Source organism: Malurus melanocephalus, unplaced genomic scaffold (assembly GCF_030028575.1).
Source record: "Malurus melanocephalus ecotype Western Australia unplaced genomic scaffold, MMel_1.1 scaffold_9, whole genome shotgun sequence".
In the NCBI taxonomy this organism is placed as follows: Eukaryota; Metazoa; Chordata; class Aves; order Passeriformes; family Maluridae; genus Malurus; species Malurus melanocephalus.
The window spans coordinates 2799153-2812484 of record NW_026623241.1 but is presented as its reverse complement, the minus strand read 5'-3'; the positions used below and the strand labels follow the sequence as shown (position 1 = coordinate 2812484).

The 13332-nt window shown below is 36.4% G+C and overlaps 1 protein-coding gene across 7 annotated transcripts in view; it reads left to right on the top strand.

Annotated features, from left to right (window-relative positions):
- Positions 1-13332, top strand: part of GRIA2 (glutamate ionotropic receptor AMPA type subunit 2) — an 84709-nt gene that overhangs the window by 47416 nt on the left and 23961 nt on the right. For all 7 annotated transcript variants that reach the window (XM_057375799.1, XM_057375807.1, XM_057375790.1 and 4 more), the window contains exons 5-6: positions 17-70; positions 2310-2471. In XM_057375799.1, coding sequence (XP_057231782.1) covers positions 17-70; positions 2310-2471 — 216 coding nt within the window. The remainder of the gene's footprint in view (positions 1-16; positions 71-2309; positions 2472-13332) is intronic.

Here is a 13332-nt window from a genome sequence, read left to right as displayed (position 1 = left end):
TTCTGCTTTTTTGTAGGTTATCACAATTGGTAAACATGTTAAAGGATACCACTATATCATTGCAAATCTGGTAAGCATTCTTAGTATTTAAAATACCTGTATTGCTCATTTTACTRTTTATGGAAGCACATCAACTAGTATTTGGTTTTAAATACATTTTAGAAAACAGAAAAAAAGCTAGATGTCTTTATATTTGCTAAATGAATGCATGTGTTGAGATTGTATTTGTTATATTTGMTGACTCTTATCAGGGCTTAAATGCCTCCTAAGATGTTCCCATCAATGGGAGTAAAGGTTGCTCAGCACCTTCAATAGAACTTCTCTTTTTCTATGTACTTCAGCAGAAGAGGATATGGAAATTAGAAAAATAACTTTCTGCATCATAGGCTGATACATTCATTCAGCAATTTCTCTCTCACAACTTTTAACCTACTTAAAAATCACGGTTCTTATTTCTCATTCTGCTAKACTAGTGAGTCTCGGATTTACACATTTCATCTCTCAGATTGGCTGGGTAGTCAGTTTGAATTCATGTTTTCTTGAACATAGGTGATCAGACAGTAGGGCTATTAGTGTTCCTGAGGGCAAAGTTCAGAAAAAATCCTGTCAAGGTAATTTTTTTTAAATTGTGTCTAAAGGTGAASGATCATTTTACTGACATTAGGGAAGCTAATCCAGTTGGTTTTTTATAATAGACAAAGCGAATTCTGYCAGCTAGTATCTCAGTTACCATGTTTAAGAAGAGAATTTTGGGGGTTGTATGGTGTGAGTGTCACCAAATCATTTTTTTCATCCTTTATTCTGGAACTGCAATAGTGTTTGATATGAATTCCAGCAGGGCCCAGAGTGCCYTAATTTGCACTGTCTTCCATAGTCCTTTGAGGAGCCTGAGGAGACAGAAGCACCATGGTGTGTCTCTGGCACTTGAGGCATAACCCCTGTCTCCTCCCAGCCTTTGAAGGAAACACTTCCCCCTCCATGCTGGCAGTGCTCTGAAGAGTCATGTGGGTGCCATGGTGGGAAGAAACCTTACGCTTTAAAGGCCTCTTTAAAAGCTGAGCACTAGGGTTTCATTCTTATATCTTAATAGTTACTTTTTGGATAAAGAGGTTAAGGTGCTGATATTCATAAAACAAGCATTAAAGTCTGACAAAATGTAAAAAATTATCTAACTGTTAGACGTTTGTGGTTTGCATTGCAAATGTTGGATAAACAGTATTTTGAGTCTTAAGGGAAATTTTAGAAAATGTGCCCAGTGGATTTCTTTATSTTAGCTGGTTGCTATTTTCACATTGCTTTAAATTTGTAATACTAAGTCCATAAGATCTAAAACCTACTGAATCTTGTGTTTTAAAGCTGTTTGATATCATATGTAAAGTGTTTATGGTATTGATTTCAAAAATGTGTTTTTCTCTGTCAGAAAGAAAATTTATCTAGTACTTGAATCATATCAAATCTTCACAGAACCCACCTGCTTTCTTTTTCTTGGAYTGTAATAATATTCTCTTCCAATCTGATCATCAGTCAAGAAATTGATTTATTTAAGAATAAAAAATGCTAATTGATGGAGAAGAGGTTTGAGTATACAATGAGTGTTGCTGTTCAACTCTCTTTACATGAACCCTGTAGAAGTGTCAGTATTGGCAGGCAGCAGCACATTAGGATCATTAATATGCAATAATTAAAGAGCTCTAGTRTAGTAATTCTAGCAACGTATGATAATGTGGTCTTGAAGTTGCTGCTTCTTTTTGTGTACTTCCATTTATACTGAAGTGTCTGAAATAAGTATTTCGTGTAAATGCTTTTGTGTGGTTATTAAATCACAGAGAACAAAACACAAGAGCTGTTTGTAAGAATGGTAAGTAGTTCTTTATGTCAGAGGGAGGAGGCAGTGGAGATGGTAAGTTCTTCCACGTGCTTCAGAGTTCCTAACAAAAAGAGGATACAACTGTGGTTTTAAGTATTCCTGGCTAAAACTTACTTGCCTCTTCCTCGTGTCAGTGTTCTCTTTCTCACTTTAAGTGGTCCCCTAAAATTAACAGGATGTTTAGGAAGTCGGGAGGGCAAGGACAGGTTTACTCAGCCTTTGCTCTCTATAAAAGTGTTTGTCCTATGGCAGCAGGAAGCATTGCTGCTGATGCAGCTGATGATTTAAACTTGGCAGCCCAGGATTTAAGTTGGATCCAGTCTGAGGAAAATGTTGGCTCACAGTTCTGCAGTAGAGGTCATATGGTAATGCTTTCTTTGTATACACTATTGAGACAACTGCCAAAACTATTTGAATAACAGACATATTTTTTTGTGCTCAGGGATTTACTGATGGAGATCTGTCAAAAATTCAGTTTGGAGGAGCTAATGTCTCAGGATTTCAGATAGTTGACTATGATGATCCTCTGGTGTCCAAATTTATACAACGTTGGTCAACACTGGAGGAGAAAGAATATCCTGGTGCACACACTAGTACAATCAAGGTATGTCTTATGTTTGTTTTAACTGCACTAGAAGTACAAGTGAAGAGTTTGGAATTGAAACACAAGAGACAGWGAAAGCCCTTGAAAATAACAGTGCCAACACTATTTTATGTTTGTACTTTTATCATTCTCTGTCATAGGAGTGATTGAGCAAAGATGCTGCACTCTTAAAAATGTTCAAGACAAGTTAATTTTTTCTTTTGTCACTGTAAATCTGGGCTTGACAGCTTGTTAGGTAATTGATTTAGATAGGATGATAGATTAAGTATCTACTGACTGATTTTTATTTTTCTCTATCTCCATGTTTTAAAATRTTTTAAAGGYAAATATTTAGTCATGCTTCTGGGGAGCAGAGTTAGCATTTTTTTGATGTAACAGAATATCCCAGAGAAATGGTTAGACAGTTCCTTTGAGACAGATGCCTCAGTCCTACAAAGACTTACAAAATTAAATGCTATGCCTGATGTACAGAATCATGGTCTGATTTCAGGCCTCTGTGACACATGATGTGACACTGGGCAAGTGGCTAAGCTTTTTTATCTCAGTTTTACCTCTGGATAAGACTAGGATAATAGTACCTTCTTCCATTCTCTAACTATCATGAGCATTAATTAGTAGCTCTAAGATATTAAAAAGAATAGTTCAGTTTTAACGCTAAATAATTTTTGTTTTAAGTAATACAATGAGAAGTTTTAATAAGAACATATTCTTAAATAGCTCTAAAAGACAAAAAGATAAGTTGCAAATGTTCTAGCTGTAACTTATTTCATGCTGTAGTTTGAACATGAAGCATGTTCTTATTTTATAATGAAAAGAATAAAAAGTTTCAGCATGGAAAGAATAACCAATTTTTAAAATGCCTGGATGAAATGTACTTTAAAACACACAACCCTAATTTTAATTGAAAATAAAGATTATAGTTTCCTTTTTTATGTGATCAAGTTTGGTAGTAACTTATTCAAAGCAATTTTTTTAATGCGGTTATTCTCATAGTTTAAAATCTTTATGACAGAGGCATTTCTTATTTGATGTTTAACAAAGTTAACTGGAGTCTGTGTCAGGTCTTTAGGTACATTTATATTACAGATGTGGAGTATATGTAATCTGTATTGTTCTCATTTAGGAAAAGGGATGTGGCTGTGGGGGATTAGTAGAATCCTTTTGTTCCTCTTGATTCTTGAATGCTGACCTGTTCATGTTGGAGAATCAGTCTGGAAATAATAATAGTGAGATACATGAAACATATGACTAAAGTAAGGCAGTTAAACTGAAACCATCAGTTTTTATCACTGATAGAATAATAAATGGGTGAGACAGCAATAAGGTCTCAGGTGTTGCTTACACTAGGGGGAAGTTGCATTGTGTTAGATAACATGAAGTGGTTGCAATGTTGTGTTAAAGCATTAAAATCTCAAACTCTGTCACAGGTATTCCCTTTATTTATTCTTCGATAAGTCCTTTCAAGTGAAGTAGAAACCAAAAGGATTGAAGAAGTATATTTGCCACATCCKCTGCTTTTTAAGTTTATTTTGTTATGGATAGGAAAAGTAAATTAATTAAAACATTGTTTTCCTGAATTTCACTAACCTCGAACACATTTTAAATTCCDTTTAAAAGGCTGACCTTTCTTCATTTATATATTGTTTACTTAAGGTGTATATATATGACTGCACTGATACTCAATTGAGACCTGTATTGGATTATCCAATTTTTTTAAATGCTAGAGGTATTGATGGTGAGGAAAGTGTGGGTTATGTTGCAATATTTGGTGAGATTGATTGTATCAGTTAGTGTATTCCTTTGTGTAGCTTTCTATCTCTTGCCCTTATACACGTATTACTTGTCATTTTTGCTTGTCATTATATGTGAGGTTGCAGATATGTCACATTTCATTCCCATCCTTCAGAGAGCTAGAGATAGGGCAGAGTCATAGAAATCACAGAAAGGGGGCAAGAAAGGTCTTTGAGCAGTCAGTCACCCAGTCTGTCCTCCTTGCCTGAAGGCAGAATCAGAAAAACCTGTGCAGTTCCTGTGGGTAGTGATTTCACAGCTTCTCCAAGCATCTATTTCAGAGTTTAAATKATCTTATTTTTGGCTTTTGTCTAACCTCAATCAGCCTTTACATCACCAATCTGTTACTCCTTTCTACGTTTCTAATGGCTATGAGGGAGCTCTGCTTTTTAGTTGTCCTTCTGTATTTGAAAATGGCTGCYATCTTTCCTGTCTTGCTTTCCTCCCTGCAAAACTAAATAATCCCATTTCTTTGAATTTTCTGCTCTCAGATCCTGTTTGTCATTTTGCTCTGGAACCTTTATATTTGGTACCTCTTTGAAATGCCAGACTGGCATCTGAGTGCACCGCGTCTGAGTGCCTCACTGAGGAAATGGAAATAATGGCTTCATGTGTCTCTGAGACAGTATTCATTTCAGGGTTTTCTTTAGTTTTAGTTTCCTTTTTCTATTTTTTTTCCATCTCCTCACCACCCTACTGAGATATGTTTATCATGGGATACATGCTAATATCCARATATTTTTCTGCATTGCTTTCTTGTACTGCTGCCAATTTAGATGGGCTCATACCATATCTGTCCTCTTAATAATTCCTTTCAAGTACAGGATTTTTTCATTGATTCCTGCTGAATTGCATTCCTTACCTGTCYTTCCTGTACATTTCATTCCTTCTTATATTGTTATTCTGGCTGTGTTACCCTCTGCTGTTTGGATTACTGTATAAACATCTAAGTTACTGAGCAGGTTAATGCACTGGTCTCCCCACTTGTCCCTTAAGTGATCTTGCAAAAATAATTTTTCTCCCCTTTTGATTTTGAGGTACTTGTCCAAATTGTAGTGCTTATAAGTGRACTTTCGCCACTAGTCCCATGGAATCTAGGAAACTCACTGCAGATTCTGCATGAAACAAATAGAAAGGCTCATAAAAGCCCTGCATATTCAGTATAGAAATGAGAGGTGGTTACATGCCCCTAACAGGTAGTATATCTCTGAGATTGCAAATCTTCTATCATTGCAGAAAAAAACATTGCAGCTGTGTTGTATTATCTTCYTTTTGTAATCCAAAAGTAAGTATACATTCATTTCCCATTACAAAATACAAGTGGAATATGACTGAGCTGATAAGACATCACAGCATCCTAGTACTATCCCGAAAACACAGAAAGAAACCCCTTCTAAGAAAAAATGGCTTTCAAAGGAATATGCTCTTCAAGAAATAAAAGCATTGCTAAAAAGTCTCTTCCACTGATGCCCAGAAAGAGGACCTGGATCAAATTGCTTTAAAAATGTACTTTACAATGAATAAAATACTAATTATAAAAAATGGCAGTCTTAGGACATAGATGAGAAAATACACTGATCTAATTTGTTGCTGCACTGTACCTGTACTAATGAAACCACAAGATTTAAAGATTAAGCAGGATTCTTAAAACTATTACTTTGCATGCTTTTTACAGAAGGTTTTTGCATCGTTCAAAATTAAAGCTGATACATAGCTTACCTCAGATTAAATTTAAAACATGTCTGTTGTTTCCAAGAGTGTTATCCATCTAAGCATGCAGTTCTAGAAGAACTAATGGTGCATAGATCTTGAAACGTACAGTTGAGCATCCTGGCTCATTTTTTGTCAAGTAGCCAAAACAAAGAGCCATGTTTCGTTTTGTAAAGGCATAATAATAAGTTGAAATCTTAYTTTTGAAATCTTCTTTTGATCCATTATTGTGTTTTTTCAAATTTGCTGGGCTTTCTGAGCCTCAGTGTTGTGCCAGACCATTAGGTTTAAGGCACAATTCTTGGAGTTGYGGAAGGACACTGAAGGACAGCACATCCATTCGCATCCAACTGCTCCAACTTGCTGRTCTGATTAACCCATTCTGTTAGGGGGCAGCCTTTGCTCTATTTGCCAGAAGAAGCTCAGTCTGTATCTCTGGAAGGCTACTGAGACATAAGTTGTATTGCCTTTGTGTGGCAGGGTTTTGGTAGCAGGGGACTACAGGGGTTGCTTTTGTCAGAAGCTTCTGGAAGCTCCCCCCATGTCCGGTGAAGCCAACACTGGCCAGCTCCCAGATGGACCCACCTCTGGCCAAGGCTGCGCCTGTCAGCAGAGGTGGTAGTGCCTCTGGGGATAACATGTTCAAAAAGRGAAAAAAGCTGCTGCTTAGAGAGAAGGGAGCTGAGATGTTCTGAGACTTAGTTTTTATTTTCTCATTACCCTACTTTGGTTTGATTGGTAACAAATTAATTTTTTTTTCCAAGTTCAGTCCRTTCTGCCTGTTACAGTTATTGCTTAGAGGTCTCTCCCTGCTCATATTCCAGCCCTTGAGYCTTTCATTRTATTTTCTCTTCTCTGTCCCTCTGAGGRAGGGAGTGACAGAACAGCTTTGGTGGCACCTAGTGTCCAGCCAGAGTCAACCTCCCAAAGCTTCAAGTACAAAGGTTCAAGTASGCTTGCCCTGTGTGGGACAGCTAAGGACTCTGAGCTTGTCTCAGAGCTAGGAGAAGAGGAGGTTGAGGAGAGACCCCATTACTCTCTGCTGCTTTCTGAGGAGGGAAGTGGAGAGGAAGGTGCTGAGATCTACTCCCTGGTATCCAGTGAGAGGGGAGTGTCTGGGAACGGTTCAGAGCTGCACCAGAGCAGGTTCAGACTGCACACTTTTCAGTTTTTTCGTTTAGGATGGGCAGACATAGGAACAGGYTTCCATGAGAGCTGGTCAATGCCCTGTGTGTATCTGTGTTTAAGAGGGATTTGGACAATTCTGTYAAACACACACTTTAGAATTGTTCAGCTCTGGGTTGTTCAGGCAGTTGGACTAGATAATTCTTGTAGGTATGTCCAAGTGAAATAGTCCATTCCRTGAGCTATCCTGCTGTGTGATAAGCTTTTCTATGAGCAACCTTAGGCTTGAAGTGCAAGAAGTGCCTGAGACAACTTGCATATGATGTATACAGAAAGAAGCTGTGTGCAGCATGCAGAAAAGATTTTGGGGCTGCCTGGTTGAAGGCCTAAATCAGCTCAGACTCACAGGGAATCCCATTGTGTTGGAAGATGATACTCTGGTACTCACTGCAGCTATTTTGGATGGGTGTAGCTGTTTCATGCTGGCACGTAATGTTTCAGATGTTCTTCTTTCATTTGTATTTCTGGATTCATAATCTTGTTCYTCACCCCTCCAATGCATGACTAAGATACCGAAACTCTAGATTGTTTTTACCTCCTGATTTTGCTTTCAGTAGTTTCACATTTTCAAGTTTCTTCTTTATAGTCAAATCATATAGTCTTTTAGGCAATTATTTTGGAACCATAAGTCAAGAGTAATGATGCTTGTAACTGAGAGATGCTGGTTTAACCCTGTTGATGCTAATTTACCTCAAGGATGCAAAACAGATAACATGCAGAATAAAAAAATGAAAATACATAGCACACAGTTATTTACCTTGCAGAAATAATTAACATTTAGATGACTCATTTGTAATAAGGAGCAATGAAGAAAACAATGTGAACAAAGAAGAAAACACTGAAAGCAATTATTCAAACTGAAAATTCAGAAGGCAGTTTATCTAGATATAGATGACAAAGCAAAAATGTRCAGTTGATGAATTAGACAATACCTTCATTTTGGGCCATGCCTCTTATGATTGCAGTGTGTAGGAAAATGGTTTTATAATGCAATGAATTCTAATAAGAGTTATAAGGGATATTATGTGGCATCTGCTACAGTTTTAATAGAAAACTGTGATTGAATATGCCTTAATGCAAGTCATAATCATAATGATTTATAAATAAGATTTTTTTACAAARTAGTTAAATTTTTGTATTTATTTCAAGGTATGACCAGAAACTGATCTGGAGTATTTTTGTTTTTCTTAAGTGTTCCTGTAAAACTGTAGAGTTGYGAGATTGTTCTGCCTGTTTCCAATCCTTGCACTTTGGTTTCCTGGGCATAAAAAAAATTGGTGGTGTTTCAGTTGGTGTGTCAACTACCTGGTTTCACTGGGCTTTTGAATCCCAGTATTCAGTCCTATCTATTTGAAAAAAATAGACATAATAATAAACATACAAAAATTGTGGGCATAAGAAAGTTCAATGTTAATCTTCATGCTTCTTTTTAATAGCTTAAGGCTATTTTGTGTAAGTAATCACGCATTCCAGCATAGTTGGTTTGGGTTTTTGGTTGTGTTTTTGTTTTGTTTTTTTTTTTTTCAAAGAAAACTCAATTAAAGAATGGAACGTTTAGTCACTGAAAGCAGTGGGTGGTTTGAGGCAATATCTGTAGATTCGTCTCAGACATACAAAAGGCCAGTTGACCCAAATCCTTTGATTCTGCAAGTAAAAGTGGCTGAAATGTGCTAAAGCAGACTTCAGAAAACTGCAGAGCCAAGTCCTGAAGTCTCTGAAACGACATTTCTTTGAATTTGAATCCACTTATTCTTAGTAATTACAAATTTCTAAGCATCTTCAGCCAACAAAGTGCAGTGGATTCCTGCTGCCTGTTTTTTCAGGAACAGGCAATATTACTGCATTTTTTCAACCAGCAATTCATCTGGATATGGTTGATATAAACAGGAAAAGCTACTATTCCTTCATGATCCCAGTGTTCATGAAGGTCAGAGACACCTCTGGCCCCACAAAGATCGATGTCTTTTAGGACAGTAGAGCTTGATGAAGAAATGGGGATAAGAGAAGAGGGAGTCATAGACAAAGATAGTAGTAGTAGGAGGAATGATGTCATGCAGAAAAGGGGTCAGCAAAGTGAAAAGAAGCTGTTGAAATGYGAGTGAAAGACAGAAAAGTGGAGCAGCTGGAGAGGCATCTGTGACTGAAAGTTTCTTGGGTGAGGGGAATAAGGGAGGAGGAGAAGAGCTGGGGATACTTGAGTAATTGGGATAGATGAGAAGTGATAATGAAAATGAAAAATTGTGGTTTAGGGCTTTTTTGTGTTTCTTTTTTTCTTTTTCCTATTGTTTTAAATTTAATAATGAATTTTGTTACTATTAGTTTTAAATGGCATATTTTGAAGATTTCTAGACTGCCACAGCATGTATGATGAGGAATTCTGATTGGTTTTTTTGCTCCCCCTCCTGCAACAAAAATAAAACCCAAAAACCAAACCAAACCAAACAAAAAAAAACCCCAACAACAAATACTAAAAAGCCCTCAAAATCCACACACACAAAACCCCTCCCATACACACTTTAAACATTCACATTAACTCTTTCAAATTTATTTATTGGAGCGCATTATTTTCAGAGAAGTCTTTTGCCTTTCTATTTGTATATTTTGTTCTCATCCTGTGAGATTTCTCTGCTTGGTCTGTTTTCACTACTACAACCATAGGCTTCAGCTTTTGCTGCTGGATCCTGCTGTTTTTTAATACTGTGAAGAATGACATACTTTGTTCTGGCTTAGCCTTGAAGAGAAAGGTATTGTGCATTCATATAGTGACAGTTAAAAAGTTGTATATTCTTTGTGTTTTACACTGAATTCAAGGTGATTTTGTCATTAGCAGCATTGCTGTTTTGCATGTGTATATGTATATTTATTTTAAAGTTGGAAGTAAGATTACACAAATAATTCTAAAATCTTATTTATTTTATTAGTATGTATATTTTCCATAGGCAGTGGCATGATTAGAATACACCAACTTACTGTTTTAAGTACTGTAAAACTTACTGTTTTATAAGTAAAATGCTGYGGGTTCAAATCCAAATAGTTATTTTTATTATTTCTATAAAGCTCCTTGAATTCAAATACAAGTAAATGGTTTTCATTTAATCTAATGGAATACCAAAATATTTTGAGACCTCTGTTCTCAGTGTAAAATAAAAAATWWAAAAAAAGTGGGTACCTGCAATCTTTGATTCTTTCTTCTGAATTAGCACCTCTGATGACCCTAGTGAGAAGATTGTTCTGAACTGGAAGCAATCTTGGGGGAGGAATTACAGTTCAGAAATCTCATTCCTATTACGGTAGTAGATAAAATAGGTAGAAAGGCCAAGCACTTTGGGCTTTRTAAATCTTGTGATCTTTGCTATATTCAGTTTTTAAAAGAGTGAAAGAAGGTCACTTTCTCCTATAAATATCCTACAGTGGGAGCTTTTTGTCAGTCTTGTCAGTCTTTGCTGGATGTACTGGGTGTCTTTCAAATAATAGATTTCCAGGGATTTAGGCTTCGGCAAGTGTCTGGCTATTGGGCCAGCTATTCTGGGTGTGCCCAGAAAGCAGCCTATCTAAATCAAACAAAAGGATAATTAAAATGCATAAACATGTCAAAAAATCMGCAGATTTTCTGGATAGCAGTTTTGGAGCTGAAGGCAGGTTTTTCTAAGGTGACAGGTTGCTTAAGGTATTCTTTACATCTCATGCCAATATGGAACTTCAAAGCAAAAATKCCTATTTGTTTAGCTTTTCTGTGCACAGAGAGTGCTGCAATTGTGTTTAAATAAAGGCTGTTGTCAAAATGTAAGTTGATGTGACTGTACAACTTTGGGAAACAAAGTTTAATWAAGATAGTATATTCATTAAGATAAATAGGCTTGGTCTCTAACCCCATCTTTACTGAGAATAGTTTAAGGGATTTTTTTTTTTCAAGATCAGGTAATTTTAAATTTTATTAATTTCTCTTCCCTTTTTAGTCAGGACTGGGGTTGTTATAAAAACATTTACCATTAATATTTCCAAATCTCTTGTGTATATATGCAGTTATTCTCAGCTGGAAGCACGTCTSTTGCTGAGGGCCTATTTTCACAATAACATCATCCTAACAAAGAGGAAGAGCCATGCACTGTCTTTTCTGGGCTSCCTGACCTCTACCTCACATTGCAATATTTGAAGCATTTCTTTTTGCTTGTAGGTTTGCATATGTATATACCTATGTTTTATGTATTATTTACAAAGACATAGGAACGTTTATATCAGTGTTTCTGCTTTTATTGTTTATGCTGGCATTCAAGTAGAGAAGTACTTTGTTGAGGGAAAAATGCACAAGATTCAGATGAGAGATTTAATTATAGTTTATTTTGTTTATTTGCTGGTATTTAAATTGTTTAAATATAAGGAAAAATGATGAAAGTGTGTTTACATTGATTGATTCTACCCTTCTGCTCTTGCAACAGAGAACATTTCCTATATTTCCTCTCTCAGAATTTTACCACTCTTCAAGGGAAAATATTTGTGTCAGATTTTAGRCCTCCTTCCTCTTAGCCTCTGTTGGCAATGCAGTGTCCCTTCTCCTGCTGTTCCAATAGCAGCCCCCCATAGATGGTGAGGAGCCTCCATCTGTGCCTGGTCCAGGCTGATTTCTGCCTTCTTGAGCGCCGCTGCAGCTGGATCTGCCATTATGGTGTCTTGTACAGCAGCTCTGCATTCTTTGAGATAGCCACTAGATTCCCTGCCAAAATTTTCCTATTATTTTTTCTTTCTCACTGTTGTGTTTGATTAGGGATGAATGACTGGTTCATTGTCCTTTTGAGTGGTTTTAGGTTGTTACTGGTGTGTCCACAGTGTGAATATCTGTACCGAAGCTAATCGCCCTGGGCTTCTCCCTAGTTTCAGAAATCACTGGAGATGGGAGCAAAATCTAAAGTGCAGTTGATTTCTTCTTCAAGAGGGTGCCTAACTGGTCAAATGAATCACACTTAGAATGCTTATTACTCTTCTCTGACTGTAAAAAAAAACCCAACCATCAAGCAACAACAAAAAACCCCAAACTCAAATGACTCTGTCAAGGATAGATTTAGGCATTGCACATATACAAATCAAGAGAGAAAGAATTCAACTTGTGATTCAGAATACTTTCCTTTTTCCTTTTTTTTTTTTCTTCCATTTATGTCTTCACATTCTTATTTCTTTTCCACTGCCTAGGTATACTGTTTTAATTATTTTCAATGTCTAATCATATCTCTCAGCCTTGTCTTGAGCACATGATCAGGCATTGAGTTAAATACATGTCTAACAGGCTTACTTACCTTATGATACCTTACAACTTTGAAATACACATATAACAAAACCTTGTGCTTCTGGGGTTGTGTTCTGCCATTTCATCTTCAGAAGATTCCCTTACTAACTGTACAAAACTGAACTGAATCCTGCTCCTTTTAGCCAAGGTTTTCTGGTGTCTTCTGAGTTACTGGAAAACAGCTGAAATTTTTACTTCTTTAAGTTCTGAAGTTCACTTTATGAAGTTCTCACAAACAAAAGGCAACATCTTGCCAGTTTTTCTTGGACATTACAYGAGTAATAACTTCTGCTTAGTCTGGGATGACTTTGTTTTGTCTTTACTTTTAAAATTCATCTTTGCAAATGCAGCTTMCAGATTTTACTAACGTCTATAGAACATTTATGTTGAAGCTAGGAAATTAAATTAGAAACTTCAGTTGAAGAAAATTGCGTGGATGTTGTGTTTTGTGTGCTTGGCAATTAAGGCACTACTTAGAGAAAACCTACTTCGAGAAATTCATATGACATTTGTGCAATCTGTGTTTCATAGTGAATGGCATAAAATCTTTAGGCAATTTATATTATCAGCCTCTTACTATAGTTCTAAAATTGTGAGATAGAGGAATTCTTTTGCATATTCTTTGCCATACTTTAATTAATGCACGTGATTCTGTAAGAACTCTAGTACACTACCTATTCCATTTTGTAGTAAAGTTACTAATTTTATCTTATAAAGTTGAAAGAAACAGAAATGAAGTTGGGAGATCTACACTGCAGTAAAAGTAGTAAGATGTAAGACCCCATCCCACTTCCACAGAATAATGTTCCAAATAGTGCTCCCATTTATTTTAATAGTGCAGATCAGAATGTGGATTAATCTCCAGTTAAATAAAGTGAATCTCCMGTAAAATAAGTG